The 22901-nt window shown below is 33.4% G+C and overlaps 2 protein-coding genes across 2 annotated transcripts; both read right to left on the bottom strand.

The window, feature by feature from the left end:
• Positions 1–3265: 3265 nt before the first annotated feature.
• On the bottom strand, positions 3266–7300 carry LOC133172882 (uncharacterized). Its single transcript, XM_061307716.1, has 6 exons — positions 7113–7300; positions 4756–4938; positions 4440–4656; positions 4222–4311; positions 3851–3943; positions 3266–3694 (listed from the first exon to the last, which is right to left on the bottom strand). The coding sequence occupies exons 1-6, from the start codon at positions 7178–7180 to the stop codon at positions 3383–3385; spliced, it is 963 nt and encodes a 320-aa protein (XP_061163700.1). The 5' UTR covers positions 7181–7300; the 3' UTR covers positions 3266–3382.
• An 8917-nt stretch (positions 7301–16217) lies between these two features.
• Positions 16218–22190, bottom strand: LOC133173941 (uncharacterized). Its single transcript, XM_061309006.1, has 5 exons — positions 22186–22190; positions 20914–21115; positions 19136–19240; positions 18812–18904; positions 16218–17516 (listed from the first exon to the last, which is right to left on the bottom strand). The coding sequence occupies exons 1-5, from the start codon at positions 22188–22190 to the stop codon at positions 16698–16700; spliced, it is 1224 nt and encodes a 407-aa protein (XP_061164990.1). The 3' UTR covers positions 16218–16697.
• Positions 22191–22901: the final 711 nt, after the last annotated feature.

Below are 22901 nucleotides of genomic sequence, written 5' to 3'. Positions count from 1 at the left end.
CGGTTGATTGGAAACATTTCCAGTCCCTCTCTGGCGACGGATAAGACTTCTATGGTTAAAAAATTCACAACAAACTGCACAGGAACCTGTTCTTTCTTTTTTCTTTACTTAGGCAATGCAATACCAGACCCAATGGTACTTCCGTCAGCCATACTGTGATTACAAACAATTCAAATTGTCTTTAAATATCAAAAAACGATGTTTATATCTTCAGTGCATCAAGGGGTATTACAAGATTTGTTGACAAACCTGCCATCATCAATATGCACGTGTTTTTGGCTTTTTACCATTTGCCCTACGGTAGTAGGCCTTTCAACTAATTTTTCAAGTTATACATATGGTAAAAAACAATTGATAGATATATTTGTAGGTACATGAAATTCTTAAAAAAGATTATAGCCTATACTTACCTTTGATTAAATCATAAAAAAAAATTAATTATTAATATTTGATTTGTACGATGTGGTGTTTTAAGGACAGGTAACACAAATGTAAAACATGACCAACAAAGTGCCGATTTTTGAGTTGTCATTTATAGGAATGACATATAGGCTGCTTCAATTGGTATTGTTATGTACACAAAAGGGTTCCTTATATTCTTTGGTACACAAAAGGGTTGACCAAAACAAGGAGAATGCCTTCACTCTATACCTGGAATAACGGGATCAATGAATGGGGAACGGACTATATTCAAGATTTTTAACTCTACCTAACAGTTGGTACGAAGAAGAAAATATAATGCTATGTTTTTTTGGTGCATTGTTGTGCTTCATCTATAAAGATAAATATTTCTACAATTAAATGCAACAATAAATTATCTTATTCTTTTCACTAAACACGAAGAAGAACGATCAAGTATAAAAATTTAATCAGATCAAAATTAAGAAGGAGGATGGATTTCACTTTATATTTTTATTAAAAAATTATTTCACTTACATATTATTGTACAGTGTCTATAACTACATGATAATCGAGTTGAACATTTGAACTAAATTTTAAAACCACTGGATTTCCCTGTCAGTGAAGGAACACTTGGGAAATGCTAAAACTTGACATCCTTAAAAACAATTGGCTTCCTCGGACCCGCTCTAAACAAGTTCCGGTAATGGGTTATAGAGACTTGCCGAGAATACGCTTCGAACGCGGACAATTTCTGCAAAGGATAGGAGATATTTATGTTGAGAATATTACACTCTACATCTCTTTATTGAGAGGTATGACGCATTTATTTACTTATACCTATATAATTTATACGTTTACAACAAGAGGCCCACAGGACTAAAATGGTCACTTTAGTATAATTCAATCCTGTAAAAGATCCTTGGAATGTTAATTAAATAATGACTTCATGAACCAAAATAAACTGATGAAAATATATTGCTCATAGAAGAACAAATACGATGATCAAGGATCAACAACTTTGAAGTTAGATCTAATTAGTTGATCAAAGATCAACAACTTTGAAATTAGATCTAATCAGTTGGAGTCCTTCGGATGAGACTTGAAAAACCAAGGCTCCGTGTCACGGAAGGCGTTGGCACGATAAAGAACCCTCACTGCTCAATGGTCCTGAGTGCAGAATAAAGGTCTAGAAGCCCTTCACTGGTATATGGTGATGTCTCTGTATGAGTGAAAAATTCTCGAATGGAACGTAAAACAACATACAACGAATCAATCAATCTAATTAGTTGTTTGTAGGTACCAGTGATGACAACACTCTATCACTATCACCGAACTTTAAACAATAACTATTTAGCTTAAGACACAGTATTCACTCAGTTAACCCCGCAAAATCCATATCATTAGCCTCTCATAGTCTTTGAATAAGATTTATTTTACTAATATAAAATATTTTGTCTTTTTTTTATCCATTTTTTATTCACAAGTCTATCTGACCTTAAAACTTTTAAGAGTACTTTTTGTATTATAAATTAAAAGTTCTTGTATTATATATATTTTTAATTTGATTTACGTATCAGCTACATTTTATTACAGTGATTAATTATCATATGTGAATAATAAAAGGGAATATCTTCTCTTAAAGCAGAGTAAAGATTTTCATATATGCTCAATATGGAGCCCCACCCCGACTCCGGAACCCCTACTCAGGCACCATAGATTAACAATATTGCTCATCGTAAATATGCACTTCGTTGGTCTGCAAAATACCCAGGAGCAGAGAAGAAATTGTCAAAGAATTAATGCATTTTCACTATATGATCAATAGACCCTTAATCCAGAATCCCTGGACCAGGTACCACGAATTTTACTATTTGGGAGAGGCATCTTTGCTCATCGTAACAATGCACGTTTTGTCTGCTAAATACCCAGGTGAGAGAAGACTTTCAAGAAATAATACATTTTCACTATATGATCAATAGAGCCCTACATGCTCAAAGTCCAGAACCCCTGACCCATAGGCCATGAATTTCATAATTTTGGAAGAGGCAATCTTGCCTATCGTATCTATGCACTTGGTTTGTCTACTAAAGAAAATTTCAAAAGAATTAACACATTTTCACTGTATGATCAATAGAGCCCCGCGCTAACCCCCGAACCATGGATTTCGGGCCATGAATTATATAATTTTGGATCAAGGACTCTTGCTTACAATAACCATGCACTCATTTTGTCTGCTTAATATCCATGAGCAGAGAAGATCTAGATTTACAAAGAATCAATCCATTTCTTACAAATGATCAATAGAAACCCTCATCCATGGGCCCCGGATTTCACAATAATATTGGAAGAAGCACCTTGCTCAATATACATATGCTTCTAGTTTGTCTGCTAAATTTAAGGGGGAGTAAAGAAAATCTTTAATAATTAATAAAGTTTTGCTATATAATCTACAGAGCCCCACCCTAACACCAGAATCCTTAACCTTAGGGTCATGAATTTCAGGATTTTGATAGAGGGTTCAGTATTTATGATAATAATATATTTTGGAATTGAATGTTACATTTAAAATTCTCCTTCACTAAAAAACATTATTTTGAAGGGTTTTCTTGAGGTCACATACTGAACCATTACCTGCAATATTTTGCAATATTTTCATACATATTTAAGGGGTTCTGAAGGCGTACATACTATTATAACTTGAGTCTGACTGATTTAATGTAAAGTCAAGAAGATGTGAGGAGGATTACATATCAGAGCTTCTAAAAATGGAAGATCGATCGTATCAGCAAGGTATATTTAATAAGTGCTTAATAACATATGTAAGAATAAAAACTATATTGTTACAAACTAACAATACCTCATCCATTAAACTTTTATGAGTTCTATATTATGAAAAATATACAATATTGTTGAAATACAAATTATTGTTGTAATGAATATTTAACATTAATTTCTTTCGCTTTATTTAGATTCATTACAACTAATTTCGTCTTTTCTTCTTTCCAGTTTTCATGCCTTGAACAATTGCTTTGGTAACCAAAGGTCCGCCATCATGAAGATACAAGGCGGGCCAGACGACAAACTGGACTTTTTCCCCGCTCCTTGTAAAAGATCGCATTGTATCCGATCTGAAATCGCCGCCCTTGAATTGCCATTCTAAACACATAGGTGGATCTTGTATGGACATCAACCATGACAGTTCTACACATTTGTGAATATACTCCTTGCAGGCTTTAATAACATCTGGAGTAAGCTGATCTGGATTTTGTTCCGGGAGCTTTTCCATATAATGCTAAAACCAACACAAGTATATTCACGTATATCAATGGTTCTCAATCAACAATCAATACTTATACTGCAGTAATTATTTTCTATCTTATGAATATTACATATACCAATAGTACAAAGAACAGTGTTACTTTGTTTTGATTTGTTTGTTTTTTTTTACCTCCGATAGACTCTGGAGTATCGATTCTGTGCAATGCTGTTTTCGAAAATCTTTAATTTCTTTCAAAAAAGCCAAGGGGACTTTTGGTTTATGCTGCATGAGTAAGAAGAAAAAAAAACCAAATACAAAAATTGTCACGTGATTTTAATAAAACCTGATTTAATTAAGTTCATTTCTAAACATTTCTTTATCTACGCAATCAAAAGAATTTATCTGCGATTCGAATTTGAATTGCTTTATTATTCGTTCAAAATATGCTGAAAAATTGATCAATCTAAGTTAATTCATTAATTTTACTTTCCTAAGAGCGACTTTTAATCGAAATGAAAACTTATTTTGATAAAAAGGATATTTTTTTAATATACTAGTACTTTGATTTTCACAAAAGATGGCGTGAGTAACACTCGAGATATGTTCTCAATATGTTCCAAGGCATCTGCTCTACACATCTGGAAAATATCCTGCAAAACATTATGAACACAAAAAAAAAATCACTTCCCTTGCAAAAATAGCTAAATGCGTCTGAAAATTAGAAAGAAAAGAAAGAGAGACAAGAGTTCTTTTGCTACTGAGGTAGGAATGTGCTTACTGTAAGAATACTCAGAAGAAGCATCACATCCTTCTCTTCATCGTAAGCAGTTTCCGTCGCTTTTCGTAATTCCTCTAGATTTTCTAGAGCATTGGTCCATTCGTTGTCGTAAATTTCAGAAGCTTTTTCTCCCAATTTGATTGGTCGATTTGGGTCACTGAGATCAGTAATACCAGGATTATTATCTCGAAGTCGATTTGCAGCCACAGAGCTCAATCTGTTAAAAAAAACCCCTTAAAATTGTTCATTTTCATCACTGAAAAAAATTTATTCACTGAAATTATTTTTTCTGAATATTTATTTCTATCATCATAACCTGTTTAAGGCCTCTTCTTTAGCCTTAAGCGCCTCTGCTTTAGCGCTTTTTTCGGCTTCTAGTTTCCTTTGCAGTTGATCGATGGTTTCGTGTAGACCCTGGACGTTTTCCTGATTTTGGATTTCCTGTCTCACTACTTTAACCTGTTCCTCTATTTTGTTCAATGCATCGTCTACAGTTGTGCTAAATAAAGATTTCAAATACAGCTGTTTTCTTTACTACTGAACACGTCACTTCAGTGTAATCCTTCATATACATGTAAATTAATTAAATCTGATTCGTCAAGGTACATTCGTTAAAAAACACTGTTACCCTCTGAAAGATGAAATCACGCTCTCCAGCTTGACAGAACATAGCAACAGTCAACATTATTTAATGATGGGTGTTATTTCAACAACAACAACAACAGAAAAAAAAAGATTTCGCAGAACTTTGCGCGCCCGGTTCACTGTTGTATGTATTTGTATAAAACATTCAGATTTATATACGTGTAACAAATGTTGATTGTAGTTGAGGGTAACATGTTACCCTCAACTACATGCAATATATATATAATGTAATTAAATCATATACGGTACCAATTTTGATGCATCAGATGCGCATTTCGACAAATTACGTCTCTTCAGTGATGCTCATGCGAAAGTTTGGAAATCCGAAATATTTATATAAAAAGAAAAAAAAAACCTTGAAGAGCTGAAAAAGGTGTGCCAAAGACTGGAGCCAAATACATCGAAGGACTAGAGCTATGCATGAGGGAGATCATCCTTAATTTTGAAATAAATTTCTGAATTTTACCACAGCAATTAAATTATTTTCAAGCTAGTACCGAAGTACTTAGCTACTGGGCTGTAGAGACCCTCGGGGACTAACAGTCCACCAAATTTTTACTGTAAACTTTGAAGAATATCTCATGCTTAGTGCAAAAAGGTGATAGAGTAGGTAGGCGGATATGATTTTAAACACTCGAGGAAACCTTGAAAAGCCAGGAGAGACCAACATGGAAGTGAGTGACCCAAATCAATGTACGGATGTCAAAATCAGGGTAAAAACTAAGAGTATGTTACTTGCTCGTTGACAGGGAATCTACAACGATTGTCCTTGACATTCACATATTTGGAGAAATTCACAGACTCACAACGGCTTATATTAAAGTCTCCGAGACTAGACTACAGGACACCAAGTAGAGCACACGAACCTTCAGAAAGCTGAAAATGTACAGCTTGATAAGAAAGAAAGAAGGAAGGGCAAAACAGATTAGCATTGTAAAACATGCTCTTGTTCTAAGAATCCGCTTTACTCAAGAGGTGTTTTACACAATCTAAAACGGACTTGGTTGACAATGACAGCAGTACAGTGACACCATTACGTTAGCGAGGCTTCCTTAATGCTTTCAACATTCATCGAGAACTTCACTATGAAGCCCACAATAAAGAAGTTACCTGTGTGCAGCTGTAGCTAGCTATGCTATGTTTCTAACAATTAACTCTTCAAGGCAGACTTGATGTACGTAAACAGTGCAACTGAAAAGTTCTATATATCTTCATCAAGATTGATTAGAACATCATTATAATCGTCGATGTGTAACAGGGGTCAGGTAAAGATGTTAAATATAACCAAGACACCTGCGGGTTCGTTGATGGTGATTTATTTGTTAATGTAGATGATAATATCTGTGGATAATAATACCCTGTTTATGGAACAGAGTGCCTCATCAGGTACTTTTGTTTTAACAACAATTACTGGCACTTTATCATTGTATGTAATATTAGGATCTGGTTGCCAGTTCACAGTAAAAGTTATAATTTATATATGAGAATCATGTCTTCTCAGTCTGAAAGCAATCTGAATAATGTCTTTGTCTCATGTCCAGAATTTGGAGGTAAAAGTTTTGACCAATAGGATTAAAGAAAGTTGAATTCTACTCAGGTAGCTTATTACAGGTGTAGGGATAAAACAAGGAGTGGATCTAAGGTTTTAGCTGATTGTTTATTTTATTTCAATTAGTTTGTTTTATTTAATTTATTTAATTATTTTATTTGATAAATTATTTTATTAAATATTATTGATATTTGATTTTAAATTATTTGTCTTTGTCAATAATGATTGACACACAGATTAATACATGCACTTCAGAGTTTAAAATCAGTTGTGGCATATTCATAAATGTATAATTAATAAATTATACATTTGAATATCATAATAATTAAAACAACATAAAACTATCACTATTACAGATGTAATATTGTTCCGGACCGAGGACAGGTACAAATTAAATAGCTTTGACTGTTTCATGAATGTCATTATGATCTACTAATTTTCCAGAAAACAGGTATGATTATAATGGATGATTTACTCACCCTTTAGATAACCTCTTTCTAGGCCTGTCTGAATCTCCCCACTCCTCATTAGATTTTCTCTTCGACATTACAAGGCGGTAAAAAGTATCTACTTTCGGTTTGAACTTACTTTACCCTGAAGGGGCAACGTTAAAAATACCTGCAAACATTGATCTATTGTTTCCAATTAAGAAAAAAAAACGACTTTTGTACTTAAATCTTCCTTAACACGTAATTAATAATATTATTGCGCGCTTGTTTGATGAGCGGTTTTGTTTACATGTATTTTTATTTTTATGGAAGCCCGAGAAGGAAATTATGAACATGAAAACCCGTAGTATATGAAAGCTTTTTATTTTAAATTCCCGGTCACATCTACATGTACTTTTCTTTTTTTAAAATAGTTGTACGTTCGTAATGAATTTCTTTTTCATCTATGTATTATTTAGAGAAGGAGACGGGTTCGATCTGTATATAGTAGATACAATTTGGGGGTGGACGAGTGCGTAGCATGAGTCTCCGCCCCTAAATTTGTATCTATGATACAGAACCTGTCGAGTTCTCTAAATGATTTGTGGCACGATCAATCACAATAAGCACCTCCCACTTTTAGCTGTGCAGCATCCGCAGTAAATATATTTCTACGGACAACGTAAGATTCAGTCAGATTAGGTTTGACAACAAGGTAGACGTAAATTGACTTGATTTCATAATGGATAAGGTGGACGATTTAACTTTCTAGTAGTTTTATGACACTATGGAGATTGATCCTGCTATATATTTGAGGGGTCTCAAAATCTCAGTTTACCGAGGTATAAATACAGGCGATACAGACAGCTCTTCGGTGGACTCGGATGTCACAGATTTTTATTTTCTTATTGAAATGCGACAGTAAAAACGCTTTACCATTTTGAAGGGAACGCAAAAAAGCAGAGAAGGCAAACAGATTTTGAGGAATTTATCCAGCACAGTATGATTTCATAACTGCGATTTTTCCTTTTCGTTTGGATCGAAATAACGTGTAGATTCTATGTGGAATAAGTTCTTAAAAGTGATTGAGAAAATTTGACATTTTACATTCATAAGAAAATTAGTCCAAAGTTCATAATAGGAAAAAATCGGTAATAACTATTTGTACGTGCTTTTGATAAATTGAATCAGATTTATTTATAGACCGTGCTGTATTTTAGATACAGAATAGTTGGCTAATACAACACAGTATACAGGGCTAATACAGAACGGAAAATAGCTCCGCCAACTGTAGTCCCCTTCTGCATTGCTAATACGGAACAGCAAACTTCAAAGAAAACACCGCTTTCGTGTCACAAAAAAGATATACATAGTGTATTTTTTTTCACTGTTGCAAATTTATAACAGTCTGGTCCGATTTACAGAAAAAAAACTCTAATGGCAAATAACTATTATTTGGTCCAGCATTGCTTCACCTAATTCTCAGCTGTCAGTTGGGTTGTCAGGAGGGGCACAACCGAAGAAATATACCATAGAAGGTCGATTAAGTATTATTTAGAGAACGAGACGGGTTCTGTATCATAGATACAAATTTGGGGGTGGACAAGTGCGTAGCACGATTCTCCAACCCCAAATTTGTATCTACGATACAGAAACTGCATGTCGAGTTCTCTTAATGATTTGTGACACGATCAATCAAAAAAAAAAAAAAAAAAAAAAAAAAAAAGCACCGCCCACTTTATAACTGTGCAGCATCCAAACTTCCGCCAGAGTTCGTTTGTTCTCTCTGTAGGTGAGTCCTCGACGGGGAGTATACATCTGCAGTATATATACGAGGGGTGCTCAAAAAGTTCGCGAACTAATTGAATTACTTCCTTAAAACAAATATAATGAGGTTTCAGTTTTCATTATTTTTTAAAGTAGTCCTCTCCGATTTTAATGCACATCTGCCATTGTTTTGCCCATGCGCGAATCACGTGATCCAGGCGGTCACGTGACATGCTCCGTAGCGGTCTGTTCACAGAAGCTAAGAGATTTTTCCGAGTCTTATATTTCTTACCATGTATGTTATTTTTTATAACAAGAACAGACCACCTGTCAGAAATGGCCAAATCTCGGCAATAGGATGGGTGGATAAGGATATCCCTTTCCAGATTAATTATGGTGACCATCACAACCCGAGTCCTCTGTCTCGGGAGCGTCGTTTATCGAATGTGTAAAAATGTATGGACGCCTTCTTTTTTTCATATCTCGTATGTTTAAAGTCTAAAGTAAACGATATTTTGGGGATTTAATAATTATATTATTGGTCAGATATTCAACTATTTTTCTAATTGTAACATGGCAATCTTTCAAAAGAAATTGCTCAACAAAGGACACATCTTTTTACCGCTTTGCTTTCGCTGGGCAATAGAACAAACATAATTTTTAACCATCTCCCTGCCATCACTAAAACAATCAATCCAATTAATGATGGAACTTCTGGTAAGTCTTTTGTCTTCATTAACCTTGTACAAATTATCATATTCTACTGCAAAGGAATTTCCGATATATACGTTAAAGTTTACAGCCATTCGTTGCTCGAGTACGAATGAGTCAACCATTTTTTGTCACAAGTCACCTACATATTGACGTCATTTTCACATTGTGACGTCACAAACACGGAGCAAGATATTATATAACATATGCTATTTATAGAACATGTGTATGACTAAATGTGTGCCAAATTTCATTTTGATCTGAATTGTGGTTTCGTAAATATAGAGATAGTTCGCGAACTTTTTGATCACCCCTCGTATTTCCATGGAGTCAGATTAGTTTTGACAACGGGGTAGACGTAACAGACTTGAAGTCAGTCTTAATTGATAAGGTGGACGATTTAACGTTGTTGTAGATGGAGATTAATCTTAATTTATTTCAGGGGTCTTAAAATCTAAGTTAAACTAGATACACATACAGGCGATACAGACAGTTTTTCGATGGACTGTAATGTTACGGATTTTTATGTTTCTTAATGAAATGCAACATTAAACGAAGTGAAAGAGATGTGCAACAGTCTTCAGGGATAAGGATTTAAGATGAAATAAAAAAAAACCCTGAAAATGGACTTGATTGAGTTTGCACGAGAAGAGTGGAAAATAGGGGGAGGGGGATTGCGAATTTCACCTAATTAATGCTGCATCCGTGAACCCATTGGCTTTACTATTTTGAAGGGGACACAAAAAGCAGGAAGAGGAAACAGGTTTTCAGGAATTTATCCAACATAGGATGTTTTCCATAATTGCGAATTTTCCTTTTTCGTTTGGATCGAAATAACGTGTAGATTCTGTGTGGAATGATTTTTAAAAAGTGATTTAGAAATTTTGACATTTTACATTCCTAAGGAAATATTTCTCCAAAATTTATAATAGGAAAAAAAAACATCATTTACTATTTGTACGTGCTTTTGATAAATTGAATTAGATTTATTTATAGACCATGCTGTATTTTAGATATAGAACAGTTGGCCAATACAAGACAGTATATATATAGGGCTAATACAGAACGGAAAGTAGCTCTGCCAACTGTAGTCCCGTTCTGTATTGCTAATACAGAAGAGCACACATCAAAGAAAAACACCGCTATCGGGTCACAAATGAAGGTAACAAAATACAATAAAAACTGTTATATATGACAATCAATGTAAAAAAAATCAATATACAACATAAAATAAAAATAAAAAGATAAGATGGTATAAATGTCAAAATTTAAACTCAACAGTATGTTATAAAAAGAACCACCAAAACGAAATGCTAAGTTTTGCATTTCTCGATTCTCTTCTCCTCCCTCTCTCTTTCTCTCACTACCCAAATAGTTTTGCGTGTTTTTTTTTTAATACATGTATTTGTTTTCTTATTTCTGCTCTTTTATTTTCTCTTGATACGTGTAATATTCATTCGTTTCCAACCTGTCAAAGCCTTTGGCATCTCTTTATTTCATCTTTTATACAATTATATAATAAAAGCCTCTATACTTCATTGAGTTGACTTAAACTGGACTTAATTCCATATCCCTGTAGAGAATAGGGCCATTGATTAGTTCTCTTGGAGGGCAGCTTCACTCCACAATTTAAATTCAAGTTGTTTCCTTTCTTTTCTACGGTTCCACTCCATGTTTCCTTTGGTCTTCCTTAGCTCTTCCATCCCTCCACGTTAATGCTATTCTGTCATTGCAATCTGTTCTCTTTCTCAGCATATGTCCTATCCATTTCTACGGATCTTATCCATGTTTGCTAGTTCTCTTACTCTATCATTTACGATTTTCACCGGCCAAAATATCCTCATAATCTTTCTTAGAAATCTATGGAGGAAGATGGCAAGCAGTTTTTATCTTCTTTGCTCATCTTCCATGTTCCAGAGCCATACAACAAAGCAGATATTTCGTTTGACTCGAAGATGTTCAATTTGGTCCGAATTGAAAGTTATCTTGGGGAGTCTGCTGTAGCTACCTTAGCATGACCCAGTCTTCTCCGGATCCCCCTGTCTGTCCACCTCCTTCTTTACTAAAAAGTTGCACTAAGATAGACAAAGGTGTCAGTATCTTCGATCATGCTCCCATTGATTGTTATTTTCTGGTAATTGATGTTGTTTAATCTCATTACTTTTGTTTTGGCGGAATTAATGGATAATCCAGTTGACATAGATATGGTGTTCAATTTTTTCTGTTGTATTTGTTTTTTACTGCTTGACGTGAGGACAATGTCATTTGCATAATTGAGGTAATATAGTTTGGTTGTTAATAACGGGGCTTGGACTCAGATTTAAAGGTCATATTTTCTAAACTTTTCGATATATTGTCATGACTTGTATGTTGCTAGAGCAATTCACACAGAAGTATAGTGAAAGATTGTTTAGAAACTCCTTTTATCTGGAAATAATCAAAACTCGGTACGCGTTTGATTGACACAAAACCTTGCACTTTCACGAGGTAAACTTTATCCATAATACTTAAGAAAAGTAGAGATTTCGTTGTATATTAATGAAAAATATGAAAACTACAATCAAGAATATGTAGAGTAGAAATGCGAGAAAGCAAAATTAACTCACCAGTATTGTTAGGTGCTCAGTGATGTGTGCAGACTAAAAAAATTGATCACACCCGGTAAAACAAACATTAACAATAACAGAGCTCGTGACCTGTTTACAGACAATATTTTGACAAGATGTTATGAAGAATGCCTGTGTCATTGAATCTCTAAGAATATTCAGGTAATTTTAAATAATTAAACTGAAAATATTTTTAAATTTAAAATAGAATTTTAAAATTGTAAACAATGCAACTATGTCCAGGCCCCTTTAAGTTTCAGCGGATACCTTTGTTACAAATATTTTCTTTTGTGGTTTTCTTCATGATCCAGTCAATCACGAGTATGAATAAAAATCCTGACATATTCAATCCCTGTTTTACTCCAAATTTTACTGTAAACCAGTCTGATGCATGGTCAATCTCCATCTATTACTGCACGCTTATTGTTGTACATTGTTGTACATGACTTTAATCATAGATATTTTTTTTTCTAGAATTCCATACTGATGTGAAATTTTTCATGATGTCTCTCTTTTTACACTGAATGCACTTTATTATTACTTGAAAATTAATTTGCTAATCTTACATATGGCATATTCTGCTTGGAATTTACGATTATGATTAAACAAATAAAAGAACACTATAGTTTTATTATTAGTGGTCATAGAAAAAAGGATGGTATGTTCATTTCTATAATTTATTTGCTACCGGTAATTTTTTGTGTATAAATGCTTAATTCTATTGATAATAATCTGGCTTTTGTATTAATAAGATGTATATACTTATGTCAATTTTTTTTATCTTATGTTCAATACACTGATCTGTTACTTTCCATATTTTTCTCATTCTTGATATTCGAATCAAACTTTGTTAACAATAATTTGTTTTGGTCCAGAAATGTTGAATTAGCCTTTTGATCTTTGTGAGGAATAAAGTCAGCTTGCAATTTTCACAATTGCCATAACTTTAATTATTAGACTTATTAAATATATGCTAAGTGTGATTCTTTATCAATATGTATTTTTAAGGTCAGTTAAAAAAAAGTTTAATTAAAAACTGAAAATGTTGCCTTATATAATGATAGATAAAAAAAAAGCCCCCGGAGAAGTTCTATGTACTGCACTATATTGACAAATTTCAACTGTTAACTTCTGATATAAGGTCAATTCCACTTTATACTGACTCTGTGGTATCTCTCATGATACCATGTTTGGACGTTTGACAATGGTTTGATGAGTAGTTCTGTTGTCGATTATTATGTAGTGTGCGTTGCCTCATAACACTGGGAGGACGTTTGGATGCCCGACTTTTATGGATCCGTAACAATGCAATCCATCGCATAACAAAAGATTGTAGGAAAGAGGCAAAGGTACATTGTATTGTAAAATCATAGATAAATATAAAATTACTTTAATCTACTCAAAAAAATCATTAAAGAAACAGAAACATTCAAAACAGCTTTTTATTTTTTATCTTTAAAAGTATTGCTTATATGAGTGAATCTAATGGGAGAAGGGGGGGGGGGGCGTAAGCTCCAAACCCTCCAAGGTTTTTCAGTGTTATAAAAAATTTGCGCAGTAAACTTGGCTTTTAATGCTTTAATTTGGGACCCTCCTCCCTAAAGGCAAGAGAACTTAATCCTCCCCAAGACCATAAACAGTTAAGAAGGTAGTACCATCTGCATGGGGAGATAACCCTATAATAAGAACTGAGCCGATCTCTTGCTTGAAATGAAATAGATTTTTTTCGCCTTAGCCATGTTACAACGCGAAATGTAATAACAACGCAAAATGTAACAACTGGGATTATTGCATTTTGCTTTATTACATTTTGCGTCGATATCAACGCAGAATATAATAACGCAAAATGTAATAACACGATTTTTGGATTATTACATTTTGCGTTGTTACATTTTGCGTCGAGATTAAGCAAAATACAACAACGCAAAATGTAGTAACACATTTTTTGGTCAGTCAGGTTGAGAATAATTTTCAATTGAATAGTGGATGAAGAAAATAAACAGAAAGAAAATAAAACAAAAGGAAAAATAAACATATGCTTATTCTTACATTAGATCTGATTTCATCATATATTGATTTCATTAGCCCTTTAAAATCAGTTGATATTCAGATCATAGGTGTTGCAAAGTAGAAACGTGCGTGCACACGTGTTTTGTGTGTGTGTGTTGGGGGGGGGGGTGTTATTTCGTTGATCAGTGTATCAGTTTGCTTTTGCTTTTTCATAGGAACATGAACGAAATTTAGAAAAGAAATCTATTTATTTTTACTGGCAAGTATAATGGGAAGGGGGTTTCTTGACAATTAAGATATCACACTGTTTTACAAATCATGTGCATTGCAGACCAGCAAAAATAAAAATCTCTCTCTCTCTCTCCAATAATAAAATGAATTGTTTCTGCATGCGCATAAAAATACAATGATCAACATACGAATCGCTTCCCCTCACCGGACACTCACACACATGCACTTCTTTGCTAACCAATGTACACATGCACGTCGTACATGCATATTAAGAGCTTTTAATGGACCCATGGTCAATCTTTGGTAATCAAGAGTTTCAGTGATGGATATATAATACAGACTGATTTATAAACAGACATGTCAATGAAAATTAAGTTAATGTTTTATATGAATTCAATAAAAATGTTAGGAACAGAGTTTAAAAAATATACAAATAGATTTAGTAATGTCCGTTAAAGCCGTAACGTTTGTCTAATAGTCATAGGTCTGTCTGTTTAGTAAATCGATTTTTTCCCATTGTTATATATTAAAATCAATTTTGTGATCTTTCGCGTTGAAAACAATACAAAAAAATAATTATTTTTGTTTTATTACATTTTGTTTTATTACATTTTGCGATGTCCTTAACGCAAAAAATAAGTAACGCAAAATGTAACAACCAAAAAGTGCATTATTACATTTTGCGTTAATCCCAACGCAAAATGTAATAACGCAAAATGTAATAATCCAAAAATCGTGTTATATATTTTGCGTTATTACTTTTTGCGTTGATCTATCTGGACGCAAAATGTAATAACGCAAAATATAATAATCCCAGTTTATTACATTTTGCGTTGTCGTTACATTTCGCACTGTAACAGCCATTTACTCCTTTCCTCGCTTGTCCAGATTTACTGGATCCATATATGCATTTTATTTCATATATGTTTTTTTTTTTTTAAATTTGGTTTTTGAATCTAGTGTAGGTGTTTTTGCCTGTTGGAATTATCAATATATGAAACTAGAACGTAAATTTTTAGAGCTGCCCAATAATATCAATATTCTGGTATATTGCGATTCATTGACAAAAATATAATTGCGATACGTTTTCTCAGTACCGATAAAAATTGCCGGAAAATGATGCATGGGCTTGGGATTTTTGAAGTAAAATATGAAATTTATGATGTTGAAAATGTTTTCAATCGTATCAAACAGTAAGATTGCTGTTGTATGGTTACATTTTGTTGCAAAACTATAGTGAAATCAACAACTGAAGAACTTTCTTGTAAAACGTTTTTATAATAGTAAATTACACTCTGCTTATGAATTGAGGTTAATAAAATGAGAAAAGGTCATTTGAACCTTTATTGAAGATAGCAAAACATATCTCAATACAATTAAAAATATCGCAGTATAGCGCAATACGAAATTTCAAGCCGATACCCAGCCCAATAAATTTTTGAAGAATTTCTTCCTTTGAAAGGGAGCTGCGATTATAAGCAAATGTAAGTTTGATTACCAATTCTAGAATTAAAGCCAAGTCCTTCTAAAATGCAGTTGTAACAATGAGCCTTAAAAAACTATGTTATTAAATGCCCTGTCGGTTAGAACCAGTTCATACTGATCATATACACGTATCTTCTTCTTTCCCCCACTTCTGAAAACAGAAAGACAGTACACAATTTTCATACAATTGATTTATACGAGATTTCAATATCCCCCTCATACTCTCTATCCTATGTGAAAGTTTTAAGGTCATTGTTCTATAGTATTAAAGAAGACAATATTTGTTTAACGCTTTAAAAAGTAAAATAGGATTGTATACAAAAAATTATTTATTTCGAAGGTTTTATTTCTGTTCTCTAAACTACAAAAAGTGAATTTTACAAATATATGATAATAACATTGTTTTTAAATACTTTAGCTAATACAACCTCTGGTATTTTATTACATTGTATAGATCATAATAACAAAATAATTAGCTGCAACATACAAATAAGACAAACATCTACCGACAAAGAATGATATGCAAAATCTACAAAAGAATACATGTATATGTAGATATTTCTGAATCACTGGATAGTCAAGTCCCATCGGAATGAATGTTCAATTAATTAAGAAGAACCAGTTATTGACTGCCGATTAATTAAATAAATAATTCATTAATTACCAGTCTCAGAATCACTTCTCAAACTTACTTACCAAATAACAATTATTTACAAGGACAGTGAATCAAACAAGAAGATACAGGCTACATCTTTGGCAAATAAAGCATTTTTATATGTATATATATAGGATACAGAGATACAAGAAACTCAGCGTATCAAGTCATCTATACATCTGTTTCCTCTGCCTTATTTTGTGTTTTGTCAACGGATGCATCTCTCTGCTCAGCAGCCCTTTCACTCCCGTCTTCTCCCTCTGTCTCGTCTGAGTTAACTGGTTCCTCTTGATCAGCTGCTTCACTTCCTTGCGGCTTTGATTGGTTGATATGCAAATCATTATTTGGTTCCTTTGGTTTTTCGTCAGTGTTATTTGGTTCTTCTGGTTTGGTGTCGGTGTTATTTGGTTCTTCTGGTGTGGTGTCGGTGTTATTTGGCCCCTTTGCGATGTCGTTGGTGTCATTTGGTCCCTCTGGTTTGTCATTCGTTTCATTGATTGATGTTCCATCTGCTTCTTGTGAGATTTCTTTATTCCCTTGCTGATTTGGCTCCGCGTCATCTTGAGAGGCGGTTTTCTTTAGATTATCCCTTGGCTGTGAATCTGTTCGTGACCGGGCGTCATCAAATTCTTCACCGTCAGAGTCAGAGCTTGACGAACTACACTCTTCATCGCCATTGATTTCTTTTATATCTTTTATTTCTGTTTTGCTCCCTTGCACTACCCCTTTTGCCAACAGTGGACCATCCTTGTGCAGGAAAAAAGTAGGCCATACAACAAAATGTATGAATTTTCCTGCCTTTGTGTACGATCGCATTTTATTTGAGTCAAATTCTGAATTAGTCGGGTATTCTGTTTCCATGTAAATTGGTGGATCTTGAATGCGCATCATCCAGCAAAGCTCTATACACTTATTCACGTATTCTTCACAGGCCTTGAATACTTTTTCCTTTATGTGCAATTTCGGCTTTCCTTCATCTGTGGAAAAGAACTTCAAAAGAAAATAATAAATCTTCAGAGCTGAACACAGTTTTACTTCATTTTCCCTTTCAATGATTAAACTGAGAAATATATACAAAAACAACAGGGAAATACTTATGCTAGCATGAAACAGTGACACGACTTTGCAAATTTATTTCAAGGTTATAAAAGAAAAAAACAGTCGTATAAGAGCATATGGTAAATGCTAGATTTTCCATTAAATCTAATAAAATGACACCGGGTAATTACACAAGTGCCTTTCACACCCAACATACTCATAAATTCATTGGCAAATACAGAATCATCTATCTAGCAAATCTTTATTCAAATAAGATTTATGCCTAAAAGCTTTGTCCAGTTGGTATTGCAATTGCGTCAAAGAACTGCGAACGATAGTATGGTTCTCCCGCCTACCTCCAAGTCAATTTTCAAAAGTTAACACATTTGAATGATTTTTCATACTTATATAGATATTTATATGAATTTTCATAAAACATTACTTTTTTGGGAAAACAAAGAGAGATAACTCTATAATTTTGGCAATCTGATTAAAATCAGATCTTTGTTACGCTCCGAAATTCTGATGGTCGCTGTACAGCGACCATCAGAATTTCGGAGCGTAACAAAGATCTGATTTTAATCAGATTGTAATTTTGGTAAACCTTGAGTTTTTCACTATAGAAATCAAGAGAAACGGAAAACATTTTTAAAACACCTCTCTCTTTTTCTCTCTCTCCCCCCCCCCCGTGAAACAAAAATTCCATTTTACAGGTAATATGGACTGTCATTTCACAAATTCGTACCAAAGCTTTTTGTGTTTCAAGGGGGGGGGGGGGGAGGCACATGTTTACAGACAAAAAACTACAACAATGATTATTTTTCACCAATATCAAAAGGGTTTGCAACTAAAAACATTGTATTTTGCTAATAATATATGTTTAATTTATATGTGTAAAACATTAGAAAAGATTTAAGGAACATCTGTTTATATCCAAGAATATTTAAAAATGTGGTGATGCTTTAAAGCCCGATTTCAATGGAAAATATCGTCTACCCCCCTTATTTAAAGAGCTGGAAATAGGGATAATTAACTATTTAACGCTGGCGTTAAAATTATCAGTCAATTATCATTGAACTGTTCTTTGCATTCAACAAATATTTTACGGCCAAATTGACATTAGTATTGAAATAAATGGGTGTAAAATGTAAGCGGGGATGGAGAGTTAGCGTGCGTAGTTCTTTAATCGGTAATTGATATCAAATAATAAAACATCATAATGTTTAGAAAAAATACATGTTACATACCTTTTGCAAATGATTTATTGCGTGTTTTGCATGCGATTTTCGAAAATCTTTCATTGGTTTAAGCATTTCAGAGGGTAGATCTCTAATGCTGATCTAAAATAAAAACAAATGCATTGAGAGTACAAAGGAATGTTGTCGGGGTTGCTAGACACATATTACTTATTATGTTGGTTGTTTTCCCCGTATACGCTGAATCTAGTCCCCACAGCTGATTTTAAACATCTTTATTGGTGTATGTGACGCTAACAAAGACATAATATCAACTGTGGTAATTAGAATATTTGTAAGCCTTGCTTTTAATTTTCTATCATATTTTAAAATTACCATTTTTTCTTCCCCTCTCTTTATAAAAGATGGAGGTAAAATCAACATGTCAGGGAAGGATTGTAGGTGGTTGTCTCCAAACTCAGCGCATGCGTCAAAAACATTCTGTATAAATATAAATAGTTTTAATAGTCAAAATTTATAAACTTAGCTAATTCACAATTAATTCTACAGTGTTTTTTCATATAAAACATTAAGTTTGTAAAATCTTGATGTTCACAAATAATGTGACACATAATGTCTAATTGAGTTAAATGACTAAATTTGTACGTCCCTAACGTTAAAATAATAAATACTGATGTGTAAGTACATTGTATTGCAGTGGTACGAATATAGTACCAGTACATGTACTTCTATATTATTTGAAAAGCTCAGACACTACAGTATGTACTTTACTTCCCTTTGTGAGAAAGTACTTTTTATTTTAGTGGCTAATTTCCAAATACCTTAATAACAATTTTGAAACATAAACACTTAAAAAAAATTTTCTTAACATGTATGATACAATGTGTTGCAAAACAACGTGTACATTTATCTACCAAAAAACTACAATTTGTTTTAAGTGATTAACAAGTATGGACTTGAATTAACACATTAAAAAATTATTTTTTTAAGCAAAGAAGAGCTTATTTATTTCATTTGGTTGGTAAAACTGGTAACAATTTAGCACCTCAAATTCAAGTGCTCAGGGCTTACAGGTGAATGAGATTTCTTCAGATACACAGACAGGTGGGCGAAAAAAAATACGATGGTCAAAGTGACCCCTTTCTTTGTCAAGTTCCGTCGGCCACGCAAATTAGGATACATTTAATGTTTTTTCTTTTTTAAAAGTATTTGCTTTAAATATTGAAGACAACTTCCTCAGATTCTGACAAGCAGCAGTTAAATAATAGATAAGGCTCACAAAAATGTCTCTGAATTCAAAAAAGAAATGTGTACGAGTATTTACCGACGGTATTTCTTCAAAGTTCATCATTAAAGTTTATCATATTATAAAGAGAAAATTATCAATCTTAGATATAATTTCAGGAATAAATGCACCAGCTATGCATTTTCTAATCAAAATTTGATCAACAAATATATTTTAGGATAAAATAGTATAGGTATCCAGACATTTGGAAAAAAAATTGCTTGCGCTTGGTTTTTTTGTTTGTTTGTTTGTTGTTTGTGTGTTTTGTTTTTTTTTTTTTGTCAAGAAATTCGATTTATCTAAAAATTATTATTGTTGTTCTTGAATGGGGTAAAAATGTGAAATTTTTAAAAATACTGTTTCTAAGACTTCAAAGAAGATTGAATCATATTGAGAATTAAGCCTAATAATATGAAAATTGTTGTATGAAAATATTTCAATTTCAAGCTTCCTTTTGAGACTTTTTAAATTAAACAATGATTTTTGAGAATCATCCTTCCTGTCGGATAAAGCGGAGATCCTTAAATCATAGTGCTTTTAATGCATTAAACATACATATAACATTATAATTAAAGAAGATAACGATCAGTGGTCAATCTCATAAAAGAAAGCAAAACACGGACCCCTTGCGACACCAGAAGAGGGATCAGTTGCCTGGGAGGAGTAAGTATCCCCTGTCGATTGGTAACAGCTGCCGTACGTTGGCCCTCTACATTGATTGGGTAAACGAGTAATCCGTAGTCAAAATTAAGTATAAAAACAATGGCCAAACAATTGGCATTGTCTATCAAAATCCGACCCTTGTTGGTATTTGCAAACAAGGTCATTACATTTGTATATCGACCATAGAATATGAAGATATACTCACTTTAATAATTTTTAATAAAATTTTTATCCCTTTTTCCTCTTGAATATTAAGCTCAGATTCTAAATTCTCCATGGCGTTTGTCCATTCGTTGTCATACAACTCGGACACCTTTTCAGCTAATTTCAGGGGACGGTTCGGATCACTTAGGTCTGTTATTCCGGGATTCTGGTCTCTAAGTCTATTGGCTGCAGCAGCACTAAGTCTAAAGTGATTCAGTATTGGTTTTTGTACATCAAAAGAAGAGAAAAGTATTTTTTTTTTAATAAAACAGATAGTTTGAATTCGAAAATGTAGATCTACCTATTTAATGCGTTTTCTTTCGCCTTTTTTTCTTCTGATAAACTTTTCTGTAGTTTATCAATAGATCGCCTCTGTTCTTCCAGACTTCTATGTTGATTTTCATACGCTCTTGTATACTCTTGAATTATTTCCGTCTGCCTCTGAATTTCATGTCTTAAATTTCTTTAAAAGTTCAATAAAAATATCGAGAGTTATTTCAAACATGCATTTTAAATACGCGTGTATATGAAATTACGAAGGAACACTATCATTTTGTTTCACATATACATGTCATATACGAGGGGTGATCAAAAAGTTCGCGAATTAATTGAATTACTTCAATAAAAGAAACAAAATTAGGTTTCAGTGTGTATTATTTTTTAAAGTTTTTTAAAGATTTTAATGCACATCTGTCATCGTTCTGCTCATGCGCGAAACACGTGGTCCAGGCAGTCACGTGACATGCTCCGTAGTGTTCAGCTAACAGCAGCTAAAAGATTTTCCTGAATCTTATTTGTTTTACCATGCTGATTATATTTAAACAAGAATAGTCCTTTTGTCACCAATGGCCAAATCTCAGAAATAGGGTGGGTGGATAAGGATATATTTTACCAGAATGAGCATGGTGACCAACACAACCCGACTCCTCTGTCTTGGATGCGTCGTTTTTTAAATGAGAATCAAGTATGGATGCGTTCTCTTTATCATATCTGATATGTTTAAAATCTGAAGTAAATGATATTTTAGGGATTTAATTTATATTTCATTGTTATGCCATTCAAGTATTTTTCTAACTGTAACTTGGCGATCTTTCATAACAAATTGCTCAACTAATGCCACATCTCTTTCCCAGCATACTTTTACTGGGCACCGGAATAAACATCATTTTTAACCATCTCCCTTCCTTCACTAAAACAATCAATCCAATTAATGACCGAAATTCTTGCAAGTCCTTTGTACTTCATAAACCCTGTACAAATTATTTTATTATACCTCATAATAATTAATTTATACAACGCGTTATTGATTCTAGATTATCACGTGACAGGCCCATAAAACTTCATATTTCCCTGTCGTCGCCATGCTTTTTGTGTCGCCTGCAGAGCAGAGCTGCACTGAGGGATCACTTTACCCGGTGTCTGTCTGTCTGTCCGTCTGTTTAGCTGTCCGTTTGTCCGTCTGTCACACCTTGTATCTCAAGAACTGTAAGACATATGGACTTGATATTTTGCACATACATTGCTTGGCACTATGGCTTTTGTGAATTGTCGTGGTTACCGGCCTCACGACCCTTGACCTTCACCTTTGACCTACTTAACAAAAAAGTGAATAGTGCCAATATACATCATATTTTTGACATTTAAGAGGTAAATCTACGCTATTTAGCATGTGCACTAATTGTCATTAAACATCATGAAAATTACCAGCGTTACAATTCACTTCACCTTGACCTTTGACCTACTTTGCATAATATACCCCGGACAGTTTAATATAACGTAAGTCTTTTGAATTTTGAGAGGCGGGGTGTTGATAATTAGCATTTTTACATGTTTATGTGCTCATGATACTGTACTTTGAAACTGTATGATATTCAGTTACCACACAAACTGATACTGAAATACTATGAACTAACATCGGGATATGGATCCCACAATGGATCTTGTAGACTGACAATTGGAGAAAAGACTTTGAAATACGTATTAATGCAT

The sequence above is a fragment of the Saccostrea echinata genome, unplaced genomic scaffold (genome assembly GCF_033153115.1).
Source record: "Saccostrea echinata isolate AGI-Se365-2 ecotype Australia unplaced genomic scaffold, CSIRO_AGI_Sech_v1 ptg000056l, whole genome shotgun sequence".
In the NCBI taxonomy this organism is placed as follows: domain Eukaryota; kingdom Metazoa; phylum Mollusca; class Bivalvia; order Ostreida; family Ostreidae; genus Saccostrea; species Saccostrea echinata.
Note: the sequence above shows the minus strand (reverse complement) of the source record. Positions and strands in the feature narration are given on the sequence as shown.